Below are 23,930 nucleotides of genomic sequence, written 5' to 3' on the forward strand. Positions count from 1 at the left end.
CATGCTTTGTGTGAAGTTCACCTTATGACCATAACTAGTAAAGGTTCACAATTCTGTAATGGAATAAATCAATTTAGATTACTCATACATATAAAATTTATATCTAAATGTATATATACAAATATAATCTTGCTATAACTGCTACCATTTCAAATTTACTACTCCCTATGTCCCATTTTACCTGTCTTACTTCCCTTTTTAGTTTGTCCCAAAATATTGTCCTATTTCCAAAATTGAACATCACCATCATTCCACTTTTCCCAATTTACCATTATGACTTTTGTTTTCTTTATTACTTTTATTTCCAAAAGTGAAAAAGTTGGGGGCATAATTGGAAAGCACATCATATTTACTTTACTTTCTTAAAAAGCGTGCAAAAAGTAAATGAGACATCCAATTCGGGACGGAGGGAGTATTACAAATGCTATAAACTTACTTACCTTTCTCCTTAAAAAAAAACATTTGTTACCAGGATAATAAAGAGTACGTGTAGTCACAAGAGTTCAATTTTTACTACATGTATTAATTTTATTGAAGAAAAAATGAAAAATGAATAAAATTATAACCCATTTTTGTTTGTACCCAAAAATAACAAAGTTTGTGCTTGGTAGTGATATTAATGAAAGGGATGGTAGTTAAACTGTAAAATAATATAATAATGTTTACATGATCATAAAATTTGTAATCGAATGGCACAAGTTCCGTCTTTCTCTGATTCAATTCAACGCTTAAATTCCCGACGAATTGAAGTTTACATTATATTGCGCATTTGAAGATACAAGGAAGTTGAAAAATCCCCATTCCTACATTCTTGCCATGTCATGTATGTACTGTATATAATTAATATACACATACACTGATGACTGAACACATCTCCATTATATCCATTGCATCCCCAAAAACGAGAACCTTTTTAGTTTTTAGTTTTTTTACCGACTAATAATACTATGTGGTTTTTTGAGATTATGCAAAACACGGCAATTGGGTATGCGCTTTTTGAGCTGTTTATGTGTATTACGCCTTTATGGTTAGCGGTGGCTGCCGGAGTGGTGGTGGGTTGGGAAGTGGGCGAATCTGGACGGTGCCGGAGATTGGTTTACCTCCGTAATGCCGTCGCCTTCGTTTCCGTCGTCGTTTAATGGGATCAGCTTTCCTACTCACTTCGCTTCAGTTCAGAATTTAACTTCTGTGAATTTCCAGTTTCCCAGCTTCATTTCTGGGAGTTTTGACAAACAAGTTCCAGAATTTACCCATGCTCCAAGGTTTCGTCTGACTAATAGACTAAACTGGTAGTTAGATTGCATATTTATGTTTATATATTATATGCTCAATGCACCTAACAATTAAGTTTCTACTACACATTAGAAATGGTTTGTAGATGATTCAATCAATTTTGCATGGAAAAGAGAACATTTGTTAGGGCTTAGAGTATTATTGCTAGAAACACATGTCGGTTTTTCCGTCCAAAATAACAGCATTCATAGGAGGTGTTTTTTTTTTTTTTTGTCCAAAAAACAGCATTCATCCGAGATTAATGTAGCACCTTGATGACTAATTAGGGTACTATTAATTGTTCTTGTGAAGAATTATAGTTGGTAGATTAAAATTTCTGGCCTGTGTGCGTATCAGAAGTACAGAGCGTCTGCTCCTCCTCTTTCACGATACGTTCTGTTGGGCCATGCTAGCACGAAGCTCGGTGTTCACACTTTTGGCTCGCGTGATGAGATCAGAAGTTGCAGTTCATCTGAAGGCGAAGAAGCTAAGAAGAGAAGTTGCAGCTGGTCTGAAGTTGAAGCTAAATGCTGCTTAGATAAACCCGTGCCAAACCGAATCTCGAAGCTGGTCGTCTTTGGCGCAGCGTTGGCTGTCGCTTGTAGCCTTGACCTCGGGTTCTTGAATAAAGTGCTCGCGTTTAGCGTGGCTCGAAGGTTTGTGGGGATAGGAGGTGCTGCTGTGAAGCCTGTGATGTAGATTTTGGTGGTGTTTGTATGTGTGGAGATTGGAGAATGTTAATGAAGCGTATCTTCAATACATTTGTGTTTTCTATTTGTCTCTACCTATAATGCAGTTGAGGACTCAGAAAAAGATTGCACTAATGTTATTGTTGTATACTCTGAAAAGCAAATACAGAGGAAATGTTTGGTCTCAAACAATGGTTTGTGTTATGTTCCCAAATTATATTATTGAATTTGCATAAGTATAATGCATATTAATAAATATTATATGCATATACAATATATTATACAATTATATAAGAAAATATGGCAGCTTAGTGTCTAAATCCACTCATACAAAATTTAAATTTACATCTTTTAATTTCTAAATATAATTTTTTAAAATATTATTCATATTGTTGAAAATATAATATATATTGATGGGGTGTCATACTGGGCCATATGGATCAACCAAAGAGAATAACTAGATCAAGAAAGCTTAAGAAAGACACCCGATACAGAGCAACTTAGGGGTCTAATAGGATTTATTTCCAATGTAACAAAGACTCCAATATGAGGTAGTTTAGGATTGAGAATATATAGAGTATTTTCCGATTTCTTATATTCCCGCTATTGACTATCCATAAGTCATAAAATCAACATATATGAAATACAATTACGAATAAATCAATTTAATTATGTAAATATTATTTATAAATTTATCTAAATATATACCTGATTAGGGGTTACATACAAAATTTTATTTTAATTTTGTATGCTATGAAACTACATACCTAACCAACTATATTATTACATTATATATATGAGAATCATCATCCCATGAGTCCATAAGACTAGTTTGTTTCCTTTTGATTCGACAAAGAACCATATCCTTTACTGGAACCTGAATCCAAATAATCTAACTATAATGAGAAAATGTTCATTCTGTTGCGCCCGCGGAAGTGGGATAGATCAGATTGCAACAATAATTTGAGAAAGAAAAATAAATGAGGCACAGATTTTACGTGGAAAACCCCTAAACAAATTAGGGTAAAAACCACGGGCAAGGGTAGAAGAATTTCACTATGAGAAAATAGGAGTTACAACCACTCTCTAACTAACAAGGAGAAAACAAGGATAATTCTCTCTTGCTAGGAAGGAGAAATACACTCAACAAACTCTCTAATATCTCTAGTATATGAGGGAAGAATAGAATGATTTGGGATGGCTAGAATGGCAAAATGACCTCCCTATTTATAGTTGTAGATTTGGGGTCATTTTGTAGTTAGCCTAAAATGTAGGGACCAAACAATAAATAGTTTTGTTCAAACTTTGTAGGTGCCTAACATTCCTAACTCCATTTAAATATTGTAGCTTGCCAAACTTTGTGTGCTACCTAATGTGGCTGCTGCCTACATTCTCTGCCGACACATTCCACAGAACACATACAACAGGTTTAACGACAGGCTGAAGTAAAAGTGCAAGTAAAATGAAGACTTTTGAGATTCTTTTGGTACTCTCTCGACAAAAGCATTACAATATAATAATGCAAAACATTTACAGTAGAGCTGTTGAAATGGGCCAACGAGGTGGGCCCGCCTAAGCCCGCCAAAATATTGGTTTAAGTTGGGGCAGTTCGTCTCGTCTCTGATCTCCTTAAGCCTGCGGGTTTAAGTGGGGGCCGCCAAAATGGTAAAATATTAATTTTTTTTATTTTTTAAAAGAAAAAATTTGTAATGAATATATTCAGGTATATGCATAACAAAGTTTTAGCACTAAAACAATTGAAAGTATTCCACGTACAATATCAATAATTAAACAAATTAATTGGAGTGTTGTCGTCGTTGGGGCTCACTACGAACACTCGTCGTTGGAGCTCACTACGTCGAAGGGGATGTAACGTCATTGGCCCATTGCTGTGTGCCTGCGTTGAAGAATTCGAGTAGTGCCAACGAATCATCGTCATATGACTTGCAACTTTGTGAGACGATGATTCTCTGTGAAGGGGAAGGAGACTTTGTTACAAAGTTGCAAGTCACATGACGATGATTCGATGACGCTCCTAGAGTTCTTCTACGCAAGCACACAGCGACGGGCCAATGACGTTACATCCCGACCCCTTCAACATAGCGAGCCAACAATGACAACACTCCAATTAATTTGTTTAATTATTGATATTGTACGTGGAATACTTGAATTGTTTTAGTGTTAAAACTTTGTTATGCATATACCTGAATATATTCATTACAAATTTTTTTTGTCTCCTTCAATTCCCCTTCGCAGAGAATGGGTCGAGGCCGGGGTGGGTCAGGGGGGCTACATCCATCACCCGACTCGCCTTATATTTTCTCCACCCACCCCACCCCTACCCCACCGGGTGCAAGTGCAACTACGCGTACCTACCACTTATCAACTTATTCTTTTTTAAAAAAAAAATATTTAAATTACTTATACATAATAAAATAATAAAATTCATAAGTTATACTAAAACATAAATAATAGAAATATTTAAATATAAAATAATAAAATTCATAAGTTATAATATTGAAATGAAACTATTGAAGGATCTAGCATCCTATAATGAAGTAGCAATATTGTTGCGAATTCCCTTCACCTCAATAGAGGTCTTACTTAAATTTTAGTTGATGGAGATATTACTACTTGAATCTTGAAGTTTATCGGGTCGTATGTAACCTGAATACTGGTCAAGCACATTAAACATATGTCATCTTGCAAATACTAGAGTTTTAATGAGTTTTGTAGACTTTTTAATATGAAAAATGTTAAATTTATAAATGTTTGTCATACAGAATTTAGACCCGTACAAAATTTATAAAAGTCTAAAAGATTTATTAAAGTTTAGAAAGAATATATGAATGTCATTTAAAATCTTTTACTTTAAAAATTTTTAAAATCTATAAATGTCTTAATTGAATACACTCTAAAAATCATTTTTTAGAATGCATGAGTCTATAAAATAATAAAATAGGCCCTAATCATTTGGTTCTCCATTAATTTCAGTTTGTACTTCTAGGTATTATTTTTTTTTTTTAGTACTACTTCTAGGTAATTTGATTATTCTAACTTAAAATTTTGTCCTTAAATATAATAATATAATTAAGTAGTTTTTTCACGCCAAAAAAGTTTTAATTGGAGGGAAAGATACAATTTATTTAAAATAATAAAAATAAATATGGAAAAAAAATTTAGAAGCTATATATTAGCTTATTTTTAAAATGTTACCAAAGTAGTTTTTTAAAATTAACTATTCTTTAAACTACTAGCTTTTATTTTTAAAACATTACCAAACAGAGCTTATAGTTGCTACTAATTTTTATATATTACACTAATGCATACAATATATAAATATATATAGATCAATTTGAGGAATATAAACACTAGAACTTAAAAATTAAGGGTCAAAAATTAAAAAATAACTGAAAATTTTAAAATTCAAATCACAACAAAAAATCAAACCGAAAATTTACTCATTATCTAGGATGTCGATAGTGACCCCACTCCACGAGCACACTATCAATAGACACAATCTATGCACAACCCAAGAAAATCAAATTCAGCTTATAAATTAAAACAAAGATAAAAGTTTCACTTTAAGGGTTTCTATAATCTTATCAGGAAAATAATACTCTTTCATGAATCATAAGCCATTAACCATTGTGTTCGGATCCTTTATTCTCGTATCTTAAACTTCTTTTATATCTTATAATTCGTCCAGATCTATTATATACATATACAATATATAATTGTCTAATATATTGTATAAGAAAATATGTCAGATTAGTGTCTAAATTCACTCATTAAAAAATTAAAATTTACATCTTTTAATTTCTAAATATAATTCCGTTAAATATTATTCATATTGTTGAAAGTATAATATATATTGATAGTCGGTGAAAATAACTGGACTAAAAAAGCCTAAGAAAGGCACCAATACAAAGCAACTTAGGGTCCAATAGGATTGGGCTTAGTATTCACAATGTAATAAGAATTTTGACTTATTATTTTCAATGAAACAAAGATTCCAATACGAAGAAGGATTGAGAATATCTATAAATAGACCCTTCCATATACATGGGAAAGAGAGAAGTAATTCGACTATCCATAAGTTATAAAACCAACATATACAAAATACAATTAAGAATAAATCAATTTAATTATGTAAATATTGTTTATAAACTTATCTAAATATATACTTGATTAGGGACTATATTAACCGTACACAATTTTATTTTAATTTTGTATGCTATGAAAATACATACCTAACCAACTAAATTAACTAAATTATTACATTATATATATATATATATATATATATATATATATATATATATATATATGAGAATCACCCTCCCATGAGCCCATGAGGCTAATATGATGCATCTATATATGAAATTAATTGGGGGAATTAAAAATACATGTGTACTCGAATAATATCTATAACACCACAACACTTCAAAATGTCCGATAGTGTAAATACACGGTCACAGCAGAATAGACCAGTGGGTCAGAGGTTTCCAAGCTATTCAGCTATTTTAGAGAGAAAACAGCCAAAAGTCCTTCAAACATTAAATGCGGTATTTATAGGGTGTCAAGGGACAGGTGGAAGCAATGCACAAGGCCAGACGAAGGCCCATTGTCCTTGGCCTAAGTGCCTGGCAACTATAGGAGAGGCGCTCCAAGGCAAGTTGATTGGGCCGACCAACCCTGAGCGGTTCCTATTAGCCTTGCCCTGCAGGTTCCCTAGGACAAGCAATCGGGAGGTAAAAGGTCGGATAGGCCGGTTGGAGCGTCACTCGATTAGTACGCGGCTCAGAGACCATTTGTCATACGATCGCGATACTCGAACAATAATCCCTATCAATGTCATTTATCATTTCATGGCAGTTCATCTCAACAAATAATTAATTACCCATTATTATATTATTATATAAATTATATAAATATGTAGCATTCATTGTAATCAACCAAATCACATATATTAAATTATGCTCTGCAATATCTATCCATCGATCATGTGATACATTGGACAACATTAACAATGAGTTTAGCCCCATAGAGCCAACATCATCAATCATCTGTAGAGAGAGCTAATGTTAATGTAGTTCTAGTTGTATCACTCTCAGAAGGTTCGAGTTTGGGAGTGAAATCGCCGATGATATCTCTAATGCCTTCTGCTATTGTCGATTCATTATGATTTGTGTTGTCCCAATTTTGTTTCCTTTTGATTCGACAAAGAACCGTATCCCTCAATGATACCTGAATCCGAATAATCTAACTATAATGAGAAAATGTCCATTTCACAATACACATACAGCAATTTTAACCACAGGCTGAAGTAAAAATACTTGCAAGTAAAATGAATACTTTTGAGATTCTTCTTTATCTGGTACTCTCGACAGAAGCTTTACAATATAATGCCAAACAATTACGATTTTTGAAGTGGTTTGTCCTAGGCATGCAAAAAATTAGGAATTATGTATCAATTTACATCAAAAATTAAGTTCATAATGTACATAGTATAAAATAAAATAATCACTAAGAACAAAAGTCAAATTAAGATAGTGTGATATAATTGTAAATAAATGAACAAGAAATCGCTATCCTTTCCATCCTAAAAATATATATATATACATATTCCGCTACACTTTCTCCATTCTAGTATGTTGATAGAGACACCACAAAAACACACGATCTATGCACAATCCAATTCAAGAAAATCAAATACAAAAATAAAAGTCTTACATTAAGGTTTTCTCTGACTTTATCAGGAAAATAATACTCCTTCATGAGCCATTGACCATCGTGTTCGGATCCTTTGTTCTCGTATCTTAAACTTCTTTTATATCCAATAATTTTTCCAGATCTAGATATGGCTTTCCCTTTATCCTGAGCCTTCCAGGTGCCCTTCCCATCTCCGATGCTCCGCCGGTACCGCGAATTTCGAGGATTCTTCTTCTTCAACGCCGTTATAAAATACCGAACCCTCTCTTCTGAGTTCCCAAATAACTGCCATGGCTCGTCCCCGCTGTAAAGATTCCTCTCCATGATCGGATACCACGAGAATGGTAAACTTCCGAGAACAAATAGGGCTAGAAACCCTAGTAGCTCTATGTCTGTCGGACGGAATCTATAACCGCTTGGAATCTTCGCCTGTCCCATGAATATTTATGTTTTACAAATTATAATGAGAATGGAATTACGTATTTATAGTTGCGTCGGTTTGTGCATTCCTATCACGACAAGTTTGTAAAACTTTTGACGCCGAAAACATTTTGGACTCCTTTTTATCCTTAAAATGTACTTTAATTTTGCGATCTCCTAACAAGGAAAACAGTTAAATATTTTTCTAAGTAAGTTCCTATTTCGTTTTGGTAGTTACCTAAATAATTGATTTTGATATGGCTAATTGTTTATATATATATATATATATATATATATATATATATATATATATATTAAGAAACTTATTATACATTTAGGGTTTCGTACTTTTATTGAGTACGGTAAGTTTAACGACGACAAATAAGTTTCATAGTCGGCCGCCTAATTTAGTTCATCAATGGCCGGGCTTATTCAACATGTCATACAAAGGGAGCGGTTGGGCTAGGCCCAAAGGAGAAGGCCATGGATCGAACTAATCTAATTTATTGTCGAATTACTTTCCACTGTGATTGTGGAAAAAGATAGTCAAAAAAAAAAAAAACTAGTATATATGGTAGGATGAATCGTAGGGATGACAATTTGTCCGGTCCTTGATGGGGATCCCCGATCCCCGCCCCGACGGGGATGGGGATGGGGAAAATTTTCAGGGAACAGGGACGGAGACGGGAAATGTATGTAATTCTCCGTCGAGGACGGGGACGGGGTCGGAGATACCCCTCCCCGTCCCCGATTAATTATTATAATTAAAAAATAATAAAATATATATATATAAACTTCTTAGTACAGTGGCATATAAACTGCTTAGTACAGTGGCTATATGTCCCAAGTAATATATATATAAACTTCTCGTCCCCGCCTAATTTTCCGCGGGGACAGAGATGGGACTATTTTCAATTCCCCGTCGAGGATGGGGATGGGGACGAGGAAAGGGACGGGGAGTATACTCCCCGGCCCCAGCGCCCACCTTGCCCTGTTGCCATCCCTACATGAACCTAAAGACGAATCAAGGGATGAACCAAAGGACGAACTAAGAACTTCCAAAAACCTGAACATTGAAAAAAAAAAAAAAACTGGTATATATGCACATCACCCTTTGTGAGACATCAAAGCCATTAGAACATGTTTTTGTGTAAATAGATAAATGTGAGGAAAATAAAATATACAAAATTTACCTTTGGTTTACGAATCTTAACACTGGGAACCAGCGACAAGGCACCCAACAGGTGGTCTGAGAATGGCTCCGGCGACAAGCCACCTATCATTGTACCTCTTCATGTATACTACAAAATCAAATGGTTTCTAATGGAATGATGTATTTCAGATGCTCGACATGTATTCTCTGTTAGTATAATATTATCTGACATAAACAAAAGGAAACCTAAATACGAGGAACCTGATCTCGTAAGCGGAAGCTTTAGGATCATCCGAATATTCCTAGCTTCTTGGAATTGCCGATGAAAACCTACATAATAATGTTAGTGTACGTTTTGATTATCACTTTCTTCTGAATACTAAATGGTGTGCGTATTCTGAATATAGGAGCAGTGGAGGACTATATTGCTTAAAAGCCTACATACCATCAACCTAGGCAGATACTCAGTTAGCTAAACTGAATATCCTGAGTTGCCTAACTGACTAAATCACTAATTGATATAATATATTATATCATATTATATATGTGGAATAAACTTACATTCTCACGTGTTCTGACTTCAAATAACACGTGGACATTTATTTTAGAAGCCCTGCGACGATGATTTCCCCAAAGGGTTTTTAAATCAGTGTTTCGAATTGAACCCCATAACCTAGGTTTTTAACCTCCATAAAAGGTTTAGGGTTTTCATGCTTTAATTTCTTAATCAGTTCCTGTTTAACGCCATAATTTCCCTTATAATTGAAATATAATCACTATGAGCGAGAGGTTTAGTAATAGAATAGAGAGACGATGGTGAAGCCGCAAGTTAAAGTCGAGGTATAAGAGGAGATATATAGTGAAAGTTTCAATCTTAGATCTCAAATTTGTATGCGCGCGAAACAAAGCTTCAAAAGTCTTTCTGAAGTTGGCGCCAAATGATTTCGCATCCTCTATGTTGAATGTCTGATATAGGATCATCGGTTTATATATCTTTTTATATCCAATACTGCTTACAGGGTTTTTGATCTCAAAATAAAAAATTAGTTACGTTTAAATTTGAAAGTATTCAATTACTGATTAATGTTACTTGTAAACCCCAATATGAGGTATTCCTAACCAATTTTATTCTTACATTATTATAGCCTAATAAACTCTTCTATTTTCTATATCCAAGATCTCACGACCTAAGCTCTAATACTAATTTGTAATATACAATAGCTCTGTTTGGTTGGGCTTATTTTAAAATAATAACTTATTTTCAAACGTCTTCGAAGTAGGGTTTCAAAATAAAGCTATTGACTTTTTTAACATACATTTTTTTTATCCTTATTAATTTACTAAAAATCTAAAATAACACAATATATCATTGTTTAATTAAAGCTTTGATATTTAAATATTTTTTTTAAACATGATTTCATCTCCAATTATTTACCATATAATATGAAACAACATATTAAAGCATTTTATGATAACCAGTCCAACGAAGTGAGATGTTACTTTTCTTTGTGGACACTTTGGCTAAACACATCCAAGCCTCTAATATCACGTGGGTCGAGTGGGACGAGGCCCCCATTGTGTCGAGCAAGCACTGCTTTTTGATCTGAGTGATGTTTTGTGTGTGAGTTTTATCTCAGGAATGTAACTTGTAGGATTTCGGGCTTGACCCTCCCTTTGATTAAAAAAAAAAAAAGTTGAATGCTTTTAAAAAATGCACAAATCTGTAGTTTCAGAAAGTTTCGGAATGAAGGAGCAATATTTATATATTATCGGGGGCAAAATATAATAATGTTTCTAATCAGGTCCATTTCTCTTTCTTCCTTCATTTTTTCTGCAAATTTAGGGCCAAACGGTTGGTCGGAAATTGGAATCCAGCATTCCGGACATAGGGAAGAAAAGGAAGAAGAAGAGAGCTAGCGATGATTGGATACGTAACGAAAGTACGTTTGACATCGTTCTTCGCCGGCGCTGCAACGGCGTCGTTCGCCGGCATCTACCTTCTTCACCAGGATTACAAGTCTTGCCACGACTCCATCGCTCAAGAGGTGCGCTGCTATTCCTAATCTAATCCTTTATTTCGCCTTTCTATTCTTCGAATTCGTTTGTCGTTTCTGCAAATTTTAGATCTTCTCCGAGTCATCCACCAAAAACTGTTGGAGGCAGACTAAACATCCTTTGAAATAAATTTGTTGTATTTGGATGATATAGTTTTGTGGATTTAATAGTGAGGTTATTTGCTTCATAGAGATGAAGCCAAGAATTGAATTTTATGCTTGAGTTAAATCGAAACTGGGTATCAATCTTTCTTACAATCGATACTATAAGAATAAATGTTGCAGAATTTTCCTTGATATAGAGTTATCATTGCTTTTACGATTCTTGTAGAACTCCATTTCTGTGTTTCAATGGCTTACAGGAAACTAGAAATCAGTACTCTTTAATTACTGCTTCAGTGTTAACGTGCGTTTAGAAATTGGTGAGCAAAAGGGTGTAAACTTGTTGTTCTCTCGAGATTGGGATTTATGACACAACCTATGCAATAACTAGGCAAACTAGACACAAAGTCTAGAAAATCGGCAAAAATCATCATGAGTTGGAATCAAGCAAATATCAAATGTAAATAAACAAGTAAAACAAGGCAATAAAAATGAGATAAAACTATTAGGGTGTGTTTGGAAATCCCAAAAATGATTTCCGGAAATCATTTTCCGGGTTTTCTGTGTTTGAGAAGGCTTGGAAAATGCGGTCAACAGAAAACAATTTCCGTTGACCATGGAAAATCAAGCCATTTTTCTGAAAAATGACTTCTGCCAAAAATTTCAGGAAGTCATTTTCCGGAGTTGGCATCAGTGAGGTTTCGGCCAAAATGGCCAAATCTCTCTTTTTCGGCGGACTAGTTTCCGCCGGAAAACAGAGCAGTCCAGAGAACTGCCTGGTTTCCGGCCAAAACCATGCTTTTTTTTATATATATACTTTTAAAATAAATATCATTATTTTACATATTATTATAAATTTTTATATTTTAAATAAAATAATTAAAATGTAAAATTATACAATTTTATACATTATAGTTGAGTCATCCTGCGTACATACTGCGGTATAGTGTTATGTGCTCCCGTCATGGGCAAGAAATCATAAGGAAAAAGAAAGAAAGAATAATAGTTGTGAAAGGAAAAGAAGAAGACACTGGGTTTGCTTGAGACCCAAAACTCCTTTAGACCCTTTTTTGGGATTGAATTTCTGGCTTTCTTTCATTAGAATTGGTTCCCCTTTTTATAGGGTAAAATACAACTCATAGAATGGCTAAATAAGCTAAGTAATCTGCTGAATCTTCCAACTACCAAAATTAATTCAAAGACTAAGAATAATAAGTTAAATAACTATTTAGTAATTTCTAAATAACTACTTATTAGTTTCTACTTTCTAAATAACTATTTAGTAATTTATTAATATCTAAACTATGTAATATAATAAAATAAGACTTCCTTAGCATGTATCATATAGTGACAATAGGAGTAGGTGTATGGCCAAGCATCCCGTGGTAACGTACCCCATACACCTTGACTAGAATCTTGTTCTTGAAATCCGTACATTTTGGATGACTGGTACACCCTCTGTATGGCCTTACGCACCCAGTACAGGTCTGAAACTTAATTTTGGTCCATCTTTTGCTCTTTCTTTTGTCCTCCAATGATCCACTTGACTCAGTTTCCTTCCAAAACACATGCAAAGTTGATCTTTTTCACTTAATCAAGAGAATTTGTACCTAATTGATCAAATGAGGATCATTTTGATCATAAAAGTTACATTATAAGCACAAAATGAAGAGTAACTATGGGGTAAAATATGATCAATTATGAACCTATATAGCGTGCTGGTAAGTTGATGTCCAGCTACTAACTGTTCTTACACAATGTCAGGTGAAAGGATTCCAAACATCACTTGATGATCGCATATCTGCTCTGGAAAAACTGAAGGAGATTGAATCTGCAAAGCATTGAGCTGATTGAATAGATGATTGTATTTCTGTGCTGCTGCTCTCTTGAGCTTTTTAGGTTTGTATTTTCTGGGAAATAATGTCTATTCAAAGCACATTCTGATACTATGCTACAATGATTTTGTTTCCTGCTTACTCAGTGCTTCTTTCTTGATTTGGTGTTTGAGTTTGTGGTTTAATTATCTGATGGTAATTACAATTTCTGCATATTGATACTACGTATTAGAATTCATTCTTGGCGGAAGTAATCCATTATCTACCTCTCACTGTGCTTACTTTATTTCTTGGATTTTTTAGTTTTCCAAAAAAAATGGAGAATTGTGCATTTTATTTTTTTGCATTGGGCTCTTTCATTGAATGATATAAGTATCGGTCAGCCTGCCATAGTTTTTCTTGACAGAAAAATAATACTGAGTATAAAGAAAGGGCTCCATGTGCTGATTCATTATTTGAGATTTTTTATCCAGTAGCACTACCAAAGTGTTTCCAAGGGTTGGATTATCTTGACATAGGTCTGCCTCTGGCCAACATCAGGCTAATTTAAATGAAGCCTCTCCCATTTCAAAAATAAATATGAAACTTGATACACCTTATCAATATCTCAAATCAATGATGGGGTGTGTTTGGCACCTAAAGGGGCGCCCAAATTGGACTGAACCTTTTGTCAGGGCAGTCAGGCTACGGTTCCCTCAAGGTTATGGAGTAAGGCATTGATTTTTCAAAAAGATCAGTTTTTTCATCATTGTATGGTGGACTTCCTTGAAAAACACGGGAACGCGTGTAAATATGAGGTGTTTTACCAACTGAGCTTTAGCCCATAATTCTTGTGTTATCTATTTTATCACGTAGATAATTTCTTGTCAAGATGAATATTCGATTCTCTATGATCTAACATTAAAAAAAAAATAAAAAATCTTTGATCTTTTTGAGTGGCATTGCTTATAAGGAATAAATATCTCTCTATGGTTGAACTGCAGTGTTCTGACTTTTTCCTTGGTATGTTTTTAGTAAGGTTGAAGCATAAATAGTCTGATGCAGTAATGGTTGTGATTTCCATTCTGGTTTGTGGAACTGATATTTCATCTTTGTTGATGCCATTGTTTGATTATAAATACAAAGAAGTAGGCAATCATTCATTCTTATTCCTTTGTGATAATATGATACCTGCTCACTCGAACTTTCCTTTTGAACAATATTATTTCATACTTTATTAGTATAATTTAATTTTTTCTCATCTTTTTCAGGGGTTAGATATCTTGGCTGTAGTAAAAAAGCTGATGCAATAGTGTGTGAAGATTTACTTGGCCAAAACTTCAATGAGTCAATCCTTACTTCACTGCTTTCCTAAAGTCCACACTTTATTGGTATCCTGAGCTTTAACTCTTCTAAAGATTTACTCTATTGCTCTGTTGAGAATTCTTTCCTAAATTCCGATGAATTTTACCATCCAATTTTGATGGTCACTCAATTTTTTTATTACAATATTTTAAAAATATAGTAGTCATCTATTTCAATTTAATTAACATAAACGTGAACACGACTTTGCTTACACAAACTTCTTTCACACAAAAATTGCTCTATCCCAAATTGAAAACATGTTCAAGTCCGAACTCTGCCCTTCCCTTCTTTCTCTAGAAGGACTAAATTGGCACACCAAAGTCTTATCCATCGAAAAAAACAAGAGCATTAGATAACCAACCAACCAAAGTCTTAAGGCACCATCTACTACTAGATAAACCATTTAGGTAATACCACCAAATTTATAAGTACAAGCATATTACTTTCCTAATAAACAAAATGCACCAAAGCAGTAAACACACACACACACATATAGGCTAGCCTATATGCTAGGGTAAGTTGTTTTTAGTGGAAGTGAAAAGTGAGTATCGTCCTCAATAAGTGAGCGAAAATTGATTCAAGGAGTGAGGGCTTAAACACAACGAGAATAGGTGAATTCATGTATTGACAATTAACAAAGGAAGGAAGTAATTGAGTAAAATATAATGACTAAAGGAGGGATTTGGAATTAAACAACCATTGCATAAATGCTCGTGTGTGTCATAGGCTTTAGGCCGTGTAATGCTCAAATAAGAGTTCGAAGAAATGGTATAGGTGCCAACGCCAAATGGAGATTTAGAATTAAACAACTATTAGATTTGGCATGCAAATCCAAATGCTGCAAATTGCGACATTTGAGAAGTTGGTGATTTGTCATCAAACCGTGTCTAAATTCGTCGTTAACCAATCAATATTTGTAGTGTTTTGACAAAGTCAAACCGTTAAAGTAGTCAAAGCTTTTAAAATCTATTGAGAATGCCATCTACCAAATAAATCTTGCATCTTTTTTTTTTTTTTTTGTTCTTTTTTTTTTGAATACTACTAACTCTATTAGAATGCAGTATCTGCCTCCCGTATAAAGGAAAAGGTTTGATGTCACTGGACCACAAGGTCTTGGCTTAATGGTTTAATTGTTATTTTGGTAAAATTTGAATGACTTATTTGACTTTATCCCAAGATTAATTTATAAGCTAGAAATAGAGGGCCCCGTGCTCCATGCTATAGTAGACTAGTAGTATAGTCTAGCTGCTGTGGAAAGGCGTTGGTTTTCTGGTTCACGTGAGCGCGGAACTAAAATTATAAATTAAATCCAGTTAAATGTTGAATTCTTTGGTCACGAAAGTCTTAATTTTTATTTAATAATTAAATAGTACAATACAGTATATAAGAAACTATAAAAAGTTATCGACGGAGAGCGGAAAAAGAAAGCTTCCTCGTGGCCGCGGAGAACCGTCGTTGACACCGGAGTCGGGTCGAGATCCGTCGGATTTTCGTCGGATTTCGCTCCTTTCGCTTCGAGTCTCCGGTAGATCTGTTCATTTATTTCCATTTCCCGGCGGAAAATGAAGGCTTCGTGCACTTTCGTTGCCTCGGTGCTCGCAGCTTCCACCGCGGCTCTCGCCGCACCTTCCTGTGATAATGAGTCCAACCTCAACCTTTCTTCCAACGAGGTAATTCCTCAGTTATGTTTTTCCTTTTATTCATTAACGCTCCCAATTATTTAAGAATTTTGAACGCCTTTGTTGAAATCAGTTCTGAATTGCTTCAGTATTTCAACTTCATATTGCTGTATAATTTCTTTATGGCATGTAGTTCACCGGATCCAATCAAATTTGACCGCCTGTCCACCTCTGATTACATTATTGGCTGAAATATTCTAAATAAAATTCATATAAATTGTAGGGACAGTCATATCATCGCTATTCTCCTTCAGGAGAACATGGAATGGCTGATTTACGGAAGAGCTCATCTTCGTCAAATTTGGAGAAGTTATCTAATGGGGAGAAATTTGCACCAAGGTTTGATGGCCTAAGATTCATTGAGACTCTAATCACAGCCCATAGGTGAACTCAGATTTGGTTCATGTGGTCATGTTCACTGCATTCCTGGTGTTAAGCAAATAGAGGAGATTGTAGCGATAGAGGCATTGGTTAATTAATTCATTGAAATTTTCATGTTCATCGATTTGTGTGAACTGCGGCTGATAATGTTTGTGTTTGGTTAGTTCTAGTTGATTGATTCAATGAACTGAGAAGTGAGAACTACATTTTTGTCTTAATTTTGTTTTTCCCTTTTGGTGACACAATCTTCCTGATTTACACACCAATTCCTGGTTTTGTATTTTGACCTCTAAAATTTATAAGAGTAATTTACTTTTCTATGGATGTTTGTATTGTATCATAAGCTGTCTATGAAGCTATCAAAATACTGGGGTATTAATTTATGTATCTTTTATTTCTCATATTTTTTAAGCTTTCTTGTCTGGTGAACCATGGCTGAAAGTATGGTACTGTTTTCATTAGCTAAGATGGTATTCAGCCATGATATCATACTGTTTTTGTTAGCTAGGATGGTAAATATGTACTTGGGGGTGAGAAGGTTAAATTCTTTGATTTCTTTCCTCCATGTCAGGTGGCTAAATGAAAGAGCCTATAAGCCGAGCAGATGTGTTATGGATTATATCCCTGTATCACTTGTTTGGCTTGATTAATGCACTGATTGTATGAATGTATGATTCTTGGTGTTCTATATGCAGAAAGAGGATGTTTATGGGGACAATTGATACTAGTACTGTGAGTACAAGGTGTCCTGCCAAATCTGGAGAGACCCTTGCACTCAATGTGTACATGTAGCATATTCCTGGAGATTTCTTTGCCTGATTCTATTATGATAATAAAATCACATGAATCATTTTTTTTGCAGTTGTGTTATTTTAGACAGTTCGTTAAGCATAAGCCAGATGTATTTTTATTGGTTGAGATTCAATCTTTTTTAAACTATGACTGAGATGTGAAGTGGTGAGACTAGGAGTATTGTGTACCATATTTTCAAAAAAAAAAAAAAAAGGAGTATTGTGTACCATAGAAGACAGAGGGCCAAGAATGGCCCTTTGGAAGAAACTCTAGTGATTGACTGGTAGCATTGTGGCAAAATGAATCTTGTTCACAATCTGAATGTTTGAAATTTCAATTGGCTTCTGGGTTGATTTTTATTTTTCATGTTTGTTTTTTTGGACAAAATAAAAACTAGAGGCCTGTAATTTAAGGCACGTTGATCATTGAGGCTTTGATTTGATATGTGAATATTGTCCTGTTTTCTTTTTCTTTTTCTCTCTCTTTGGTATTTGTTTCTTAAAACGTTGGTATAGTCCAAGTAAATTTGAATAAATGAAGATGATATCTCTACTTGGCTGTCATGCTAACCTATGAACAACGTGAAAGACATCATGTGAATTCATGGCAACTAGAGATTATACTCCTTAAACCGTGAAATTTACAGGTAGCCAATTTGGTACATTTAATAATTGCTCGTGTTCACTTAAGCTGAGGAATGATACTGTACTATTCTAAACTTTAACAGGTAAACGATGGGAATGAATGAATTAATGGAAAAAGAATTATAATTCGGTGAGAAAATAATAAGGTAAGAATAAAGTATAGATTCCAATTACATTATTTGGTAGAGATGAATAGAATTATTGAGAATGAGAACGAAAGAAATGATATAAAAATTAAAATATCCTTGTGTAGTAGTAGTAATAATAATAATAACCAAGGACTTCACTTGTCATTTTGTCCCTTTTATCCTTTTTCACAATTACCGAATTGCAATTTATGGGGAGCACCTATGAATTGCATTTCAACAAAATGAAAGAATTGTAATTCCTTCCAATCAAACATCGTAATTTATCATGATAAGAAATTAAGTTGTAAAATTACAATTAAAGCCAACCAAATAAGTTGCAAAATCATAATGTAATGATATATGCCACTTGACATAAAGGTTTTAAGATTTTCATATGACTTAACATCTACTGTTGTTAGTGTATTTTATGAAATAAAAGGTTTTTTTTTCTTTTTTTTTTAAATCTAAGAGAATCAAATTTGAGTTCAGCTCACTTGCCACTTGAGCTACTGTATTGGATTAAGCCAAAGTATTAACAAATAATGAAATAAGTCAGTTAAGTCATTTTATTTCAGGACTTATTTTACAAGAAGGTTGTGGTTTTTAAAATGTGTTTTACTATTGAAAATAAAAATCTTTCTTGGAAAGAGAGAGAGAGAGGGATAGGATGTATTGCGAACATTAAGAAAAAGATGGTCCGGACGTCACATGAAATGTCGTCCGTTCTCGCTTCTCACCGTTCATCTTTCTGGCGATCTGAAAGCGCGGGGCCCCATTGTCATCTCCACCAGAAAGTTGTGTATTTCTCCTTTTGTCGCATTGCCATACTTGGAGACTGGATTGACGGCCCAAAAAAAATCTCGTCTCGCAATTTCAAGTAAGGCCCTCAAATTTGGAGCATATTCCCAATGATCCCCGAAAATTTTCACCGGGCCCCACTTCCGGGGTCACAATTGCAAAGAAGGACCTCAAATTCGTAGCATATTCCCACTGACCCAGTGGGGCCCTCTGGGGATCCCCATGAATCCTCCACCGCCCACGTGGCACCCCTCGTTTCCCAAGTTGCCACCATTGCTACAAATTGTAGCCGCTCTCTCCATGCTTCTTCTCCACCTCCAACCCGTGCTTCCACACTCTTGCAGTAGCTGCTATAACCGCCGTTGCTCAGCCGCGGAGTTTCCGGTGAAGCGGTGAGTGCCGTTATCGTTACCGTTACCGTTACGATTCTTCATCACTTTTGAACCTCGGTTAGTAGTGATAATAGTAACTGATTTTGAGAAATTTTCTGCATTTCTCCGGATCGCTTCAATCTTACTCTCTTCCCACTCATACCCAATTCTTTTCATATCTTCTAATCTCTTATACTCGTGTTTTTGCATGGTATTGATCTTCACTTCCCTGGAGTAGTATATAAGTACGTGGTGATCGATGCTTTCTCTTTTGATCTTCTTTTTCGATTCTACTTATGATGCTAGTTGCCTAGTGCATGTCAAATCTTGAATCTTGTTTTTCGGGTTCTTGATTCAATCTCTTTGATGGGTTGTTTTCTAAATTCTAAAGCTTGCTGATTTAAATAAATGGATTTGTTCTTGAAAAAAGCTCCAGTCTTGTTTGTGTCTGCTACTTTCTGATGATACTATTGAGCTTTATAAAATGAGGTGCTAACTGTTCCTTCTTTTCTAGGGTGTTGTGTGAGTGATGGCAACTATAACTGCCTCACACTTTGTTTCTCATGTCTGTGGGGGTGCCACTTCTGGGGAATCAAAAGTGGGGTTGGGTCAATTAGCCCTGAGGAGCCAAGCTGTGACTCACAATGGGTTGAGACCTGTGAACAAGATTGACATGTTACAATTGAGAACCAGTGCCAAGAAGCCCAGCAAAAATGGGAGGAAAAATGAGGGTGGAATGACAGCAGGAACTATTGTGTGTAAACAACAAGGGATGAACTTGATCTTTGTGGGATGTGAGGTGGGCCCCTGGTGCAAAACTGGTGGACTTGGAGATGTTCTTGGAGGATTGCCACCAGCCTTGGCAGTAAGTCCCACACTTCATTTCATCTCTGATCTGATGCATTTCCATTCTACTACTACTCCCTCTGTTGCATTTTATTTGTCCTACCTAGTATTAATTGGTCAAATCAATTATTTCTTCTTTGTTTATATGTACTTTTAGTGTAGTTTCTAAATATATAAATTTTGTATATTAATACTAAACTTAATATTATGAAAATTTGAATTAAAAATAACTCCAATCAAGCAATTGAATCAGACACATAAAATGGGACGGAGGGAATATTTAGCTTGTGCAGTTGTGGGATAGTTGTCCATTCTACAGTTTCATTAGTCATACATGTGATGGTTGAATTGAATAATGAATCATTGCTAATTCAGTTCTGTGTACATCCATTTTCCAGGCACGCGGGCATAGAGTTATGACAGTGTGTCCCCGTTATGATCAGTACAAAGATGCTTGGGATACCTGTGTGATTGTTGAGGTAGTCTTCTGCCATTTTTATATGTTTGTGCTAAATTTCTTCCATGCAACAAGTCAAGTATTGAGTGCTTTATATGTATCTTGCAGCTACAAGTTGGAGACAGAATTGAACCTGTCCGTTTCTTCCATTCATACAAACGCGGAGTTGATCGTGTTTTTGTGGATCATCCTATGTTCCTGGAGAAGGTTAGTATAGACTCATAATTTTCGAGAGTTATGGTGTATGTTACCAGTGAATCCTTCGACTGGTTATAAGCTACTAATTGACATGAATGCTTTCGATCTGTGCTGTTTAGGTTTGGGGAAAAACTGGATCTATGCTCTATGGTCCCAAGGCTGGGAAAGATTACAAGGACAACCAGTTGCGGTTCAGTTTGTTGTGCCAAGTAATGCATAGTGTCTAAGCGTTTATCTTAGGCTTCACATGAGTAAACATTATTTAACATTTCACTTGTGTTGGTTTCAGGCAGCACTTGAGGCACCGAGAGTTTTGAATCTTAACTCCAGCAAATACTTCAGTGGACCTTATGGTATTTTTCTTCTTCTAGGGGTTTTGGAAGTACTTGAGATTAGAGTGGGGAAAGAATTAACATAATAATCTTTTATGAAATTGTGAAGGTGAGGATGTTGTTTTCGTTGCCAATGATTGGCACACTGCTCTCCTTCCGTGCTATCTGAAAACCATGTACCAGTCGAGAGGAATCTACATGAACGCCAAGGTAATGCCTCTTCTGGATTGGACTGGACTGGACGGAAGTTTTCCACATTTAATCCTACCTAATCACAAGGACTATACTTATATGTGTTCCCGCTATTTGCTAAAATGTTGCCAGGTTGCTTTCTGCATTCACAACATTGCCTACCAAGGCAGATTTGCCTTTTCAGACTTTTCTCTTCTGAATCTGCCTGACGAGTACAAGGGTTCTTTTGATTTTATTGATGGGTAGGAATTAGATGCTTTTAGCTAAGAGCCTAAGATTATGAATTCTGTATCTTGATTCTTGCTGCTTGATCTCTGAATTCAATTCATTCTCAATTTTGCCAGGTATGACAAGCCAGTGAAGGGGAGAAAGATAAACTGGATGAAAGCTGGAATACGTGAAGCAGACAGGGTTTTTACTGTGAGCCCAAACTACGCCAAGGAGCTTGTTTCTTGCGTTTCGAAGGGTGTGGAATTGGACAACCACATCCGAGACTGCGGCATCACTGGTATTTGTAATGGAATGGATACCCAAGAGTGGAACCCTGCAACTGACAAGTACCTTGCTGTTAAATATGATATCACGACTGTAAGATAGTACTTTAATTTGTGTCTACATTCTCATTTGATATTGAATTTAGGGAGTTTTGCTCATTTGGAATTTTATGCTTTATAGGTTATGCAAGCGAAGCCCTTGTTGAAGGAAGCTCTTCAAGCGGCAGTTGGTTTGCCGGTTGACAGGAATATTCCATTGATTGGTTTTATCGGTAGACTTGAAGAGCAGAAAGGCTCAGACATTCTTTATGCTGCGATTTCTAAGTTCATTTCAATGGATGTTCAGATATTGATTCTCGTAAGTGCTATGTGAACTCTTAATGCACGCTTTTCTTATGTCCGTCCCTTTGCCAAACCGTGGATCTGAATTGCAATGATGAAATCAATCAGGGAACTGGGAAGAAGAAATTTGAGCAGCAAATTGAGCAGCTTGAAGTGATGTATCCCGACAAAGCTAGAGGAGTGGCAAAGTTCAACGTTCCTTTGGCTCACATGATTACTGCTGGTGCTGATTTTATGTTGATCCCGAGCAGATTTGAGCCGTGTGGTCTCATTCAGTTGCATGCTATGCGATATGGAACAGTAAGAAACCCGACACTTAGACCTATCCAAAACTCGCCTTTCATGACTCTTCCTAGTTAAAGTTCTAATTGTCAATATAAATGTGTACATATATCAGCCGTGCATCTGTGCCTCAACGGGTGGACTTGTTGACACTGTGAAAGAAGGTTATACAGGGTTCCACATGGGGGCTTTCAACGTCGACGTATGTGATTCTCAACATAATACATTTTTTTGTCTATTAATTATGTTATATATCATAACAAGAGGTAACGAAGTTTTGTTGTTGCTTGTGCTCAGTGTGAAACTGTTGACCCAGCGGACGTGCTGAAGGTGATAACCACTGTTGGTAGAGCACTTGCAATTTACGGAACCCTTGCATTCACTGAAATGATCAAGAACTGCATGTCACAAGAGCTCTCGTGGAAGGTAGGCATTCGCCCTTGTTGAGCATAAATAATATATAAACGTAAATGTGCAGTCCAACTATCAGCTTAGGCTTTTAGTTGAGATGGAGCACATGCTTCAATTTGGTATCAAAGTCATGCAAAAAGTCATGGGTTCAAAGCCGCTAATTGGTTTTCGTTGCAGGGACCTGCCAAGAATTGGGAAACAGTGCTGTTGAGCTTAGGAGTTGCTGGTAGCGAGCCCGGGCTTGAAGGAGACGAAATTGCACCACTTGCAAAGGAAAACGTCGCCACTCCATGAAAACTATGGTTTCATAAGCTGGCATATGAAGCTAATAAAGTTTTTATATATGTTGAAAGAGCAGAGGGGTTTTGGTGCTCTTGAGCATTATGAGGGTGATGAAAGAGCCAATGGGGGACTCTTTATTGTTTTTTGGTATGCCCAGGTGGTAGTAAATAGAGAGTTCAAACTAACTAGCTTGGTGTTTTAAGACATTGGGAACTTGCACTTCAGCAGACTAAATGTATAATATAAATAAGCAATGGCCTCTTGTGGTTTTGTGCTTTGATTTCCAGCAACTTGTGATGATTTTGCTATATAGATCTGGATTCATTCTACCTTTAGCACACTGCATTTAGAATGCTGATACTTAAGTCATAGCATTCATTAGGTATTTCTAGAATCTGAATTCAAAGGCAAGATATAAGACAAGGATAAACTACAAATAAGTCATCGTACTATTTGAGAACAAACAATTATGCCATCGAACTTGAATAACTCTTAAATAAGCTATTGAACTCAGAAAAACAAAGCAATTAAGTCATTGAAATCGGAAAAAAAAAAAAAAAAGCAATTAATTCATTTTTTAAATTTTTAGCGCAACTTTCGACACCGATGACGACACTTGTTGCCGATCGCGGTATTTGGCGAGGGCGATCAGATCTGGCCGCCTTCTCCGGCGAAGACAAGAGACAACCATTTCTAGTCGCCTCACCGAATATTCGC

The 23,930-nt window shown here is 35.5% G+C and overlaps 2 protein-coding genes and 1 long non-coding RNA gene across 7 annotated transcripts; 2 read left to right on the top strand and 1 right to left on the bottom strand.

Moving 5' to 3' along the window:
* Nucleotides 1-7,022: 7,022 nt before the first annotated feature.
* Nucleotides 7,023-9,379, bottom strand: LOC116026881 (NAC domain-containing protein 105-like). The gene is made up of 4 exons (XM_031268307.1): nt 9,290-9,379; nt 7,698-8,105; nt 7,268-7,357; nt 7,023-7,211 (listed from the first exon to the last, which is right to left on the bottom strand). The coding sequence occupies exons 1-4, from the start codon at nt 9,377-9,379 to the stop codon at nt 7,023-7,025; spliced, it is 777 nt and encodes a 258-aa protein (XP_031124167.1).
* A 1,664-nt stretch (nt 9,380-11,043) lies between these two features.
* On the top strand, nt 11,044-14,725 carry LOC116026789. 2 transcript variants are annotated; one of them, XR_004099894.1, is made up of 3 exons: nt 11,044-11,294; nt 13,170-13,304; nt 14,491-14,725. It is a non-coding gene; the product is annotated as an uncharacterized LOC116026789 (long non-coding RNA). The 2 variants fall into 2 exon arrangements; XR_004099893.1 differs by lacking the exon at nt 14,491-14,725 and having other exon boundaries at nt 11,046-11,294; nt 13,170-13,478.
* A 4,547-nt stretch (nt 14,726-19,272) lies between these two features.
* On the top strand, nt 19,273-23,525 carry LOC116027359 (granule-bound starch synthase 1, chloroplastic/amyloplastic). 4 transcript variants are annotated; one of them, XM_031268936.1, is made up of 15 exons: nt 19,382-19,398; nt 19,616-19,622; nt 19,892-20,242; nt 20,622-20,702; nt 20,789-20,887; nt 20,998-21,087; nt 21,168-21,231; nt 21,320-21,420; nt 21,535-21,644; nt 21,747-21,990; nt 22,078-22,254; nt 22,347-22,538; nt 22,636-22,722; nt 22,818-22,946; nt 23,109-23,525. In XM_031268936.1, the coding sequence occupies exons 3-15, from the start codon at nt 19,907-19,909 to the stop codon at nt 23,223-23,225; spliced, it is 1,827 nt and encodes a 608-aa protein (XP_031124796.1). In that variant the 5' UTR covers nt 19,382-19,398; nt 19,616-19,622; nt 19,892-19,906; the 3' UTR covers nt 23,226-23,525. The 4 variants fall into 4 exon arrangements, with proteins under 4 accessions (XP_031124794.1, XP_031124796.1, XP_031124798.1 ...); XM_031268935.1 differs by lacking the exon at nt 19,382-19,398 and adding an exon at nt 19,440-19,455; XM_031268934.1 differs by lacking the exon at nt 19,616-19,622 and having other exon boundaries at nt 19,273-19,398.
* Nucleotides 23,526-23,930: the final 405 nt, after the last annotated feature.

Source organism: Ipomoea triloba, chromosome 8, assembly GCF_003576645.1.
Source record: "Ipomoea triloba cultivar NCNSP0323 chromosome 8, ASM357664v1".
Lineage (NCBI taxonomy): Eukaryota > Viridiplantae > Streptophyta > Magnoliopsida > Solanales > Convolvulaceae > Ipomoea > Ipomoea triloba.

Excerpts from the sequence above, each read along its gene's own strand:
- LOC116027359 (XM_031268934.1), top strand. The coding sequence starts at position 19,907 with ATGGCAACTATAACTGCCTCACACTTTGTTTCTCATGTCTGTGGGGGT. Across the intron at positions 20,243-20,621 it reads GATTGCCACCAGCCTTGGCA|GCACGCGGGCATAGAGTTAT; the intron begins GTAAGTCCCACA and ends TCCATTTTCCAG. Across the intron at positions 22,539-22,635 it reads ATGCTATGCGATATGGAACA|CCGTGCATCTGTGCCTCAAC; the intron begins GTAAGAAACCCG and ends TACATATATCAG.
- LOC116026881 (XM_031268307.1), bottom strand. The coding sequence starts at position 9,379 with ATGATAGGTGGCTTGTCGCCGGAGCCATTCTCAGACCACCTGTTGGGT. Across the intron at positions 8,106-9,289 it reads TTAAGATTCGTAAACCAAAG|GCGAAGATTCCAAGCGGTTA; the intron begins GTAAATTTTGTA and ends TTCATGGGACAG. Across the intron at positions 7,212-7,267 it reads AGCCTGTGGTTAAAATTGCT|GTATCATTGAGGGATACGGT; the intron begins GTATGTGTATTG and ends ATTCGGATTCAG.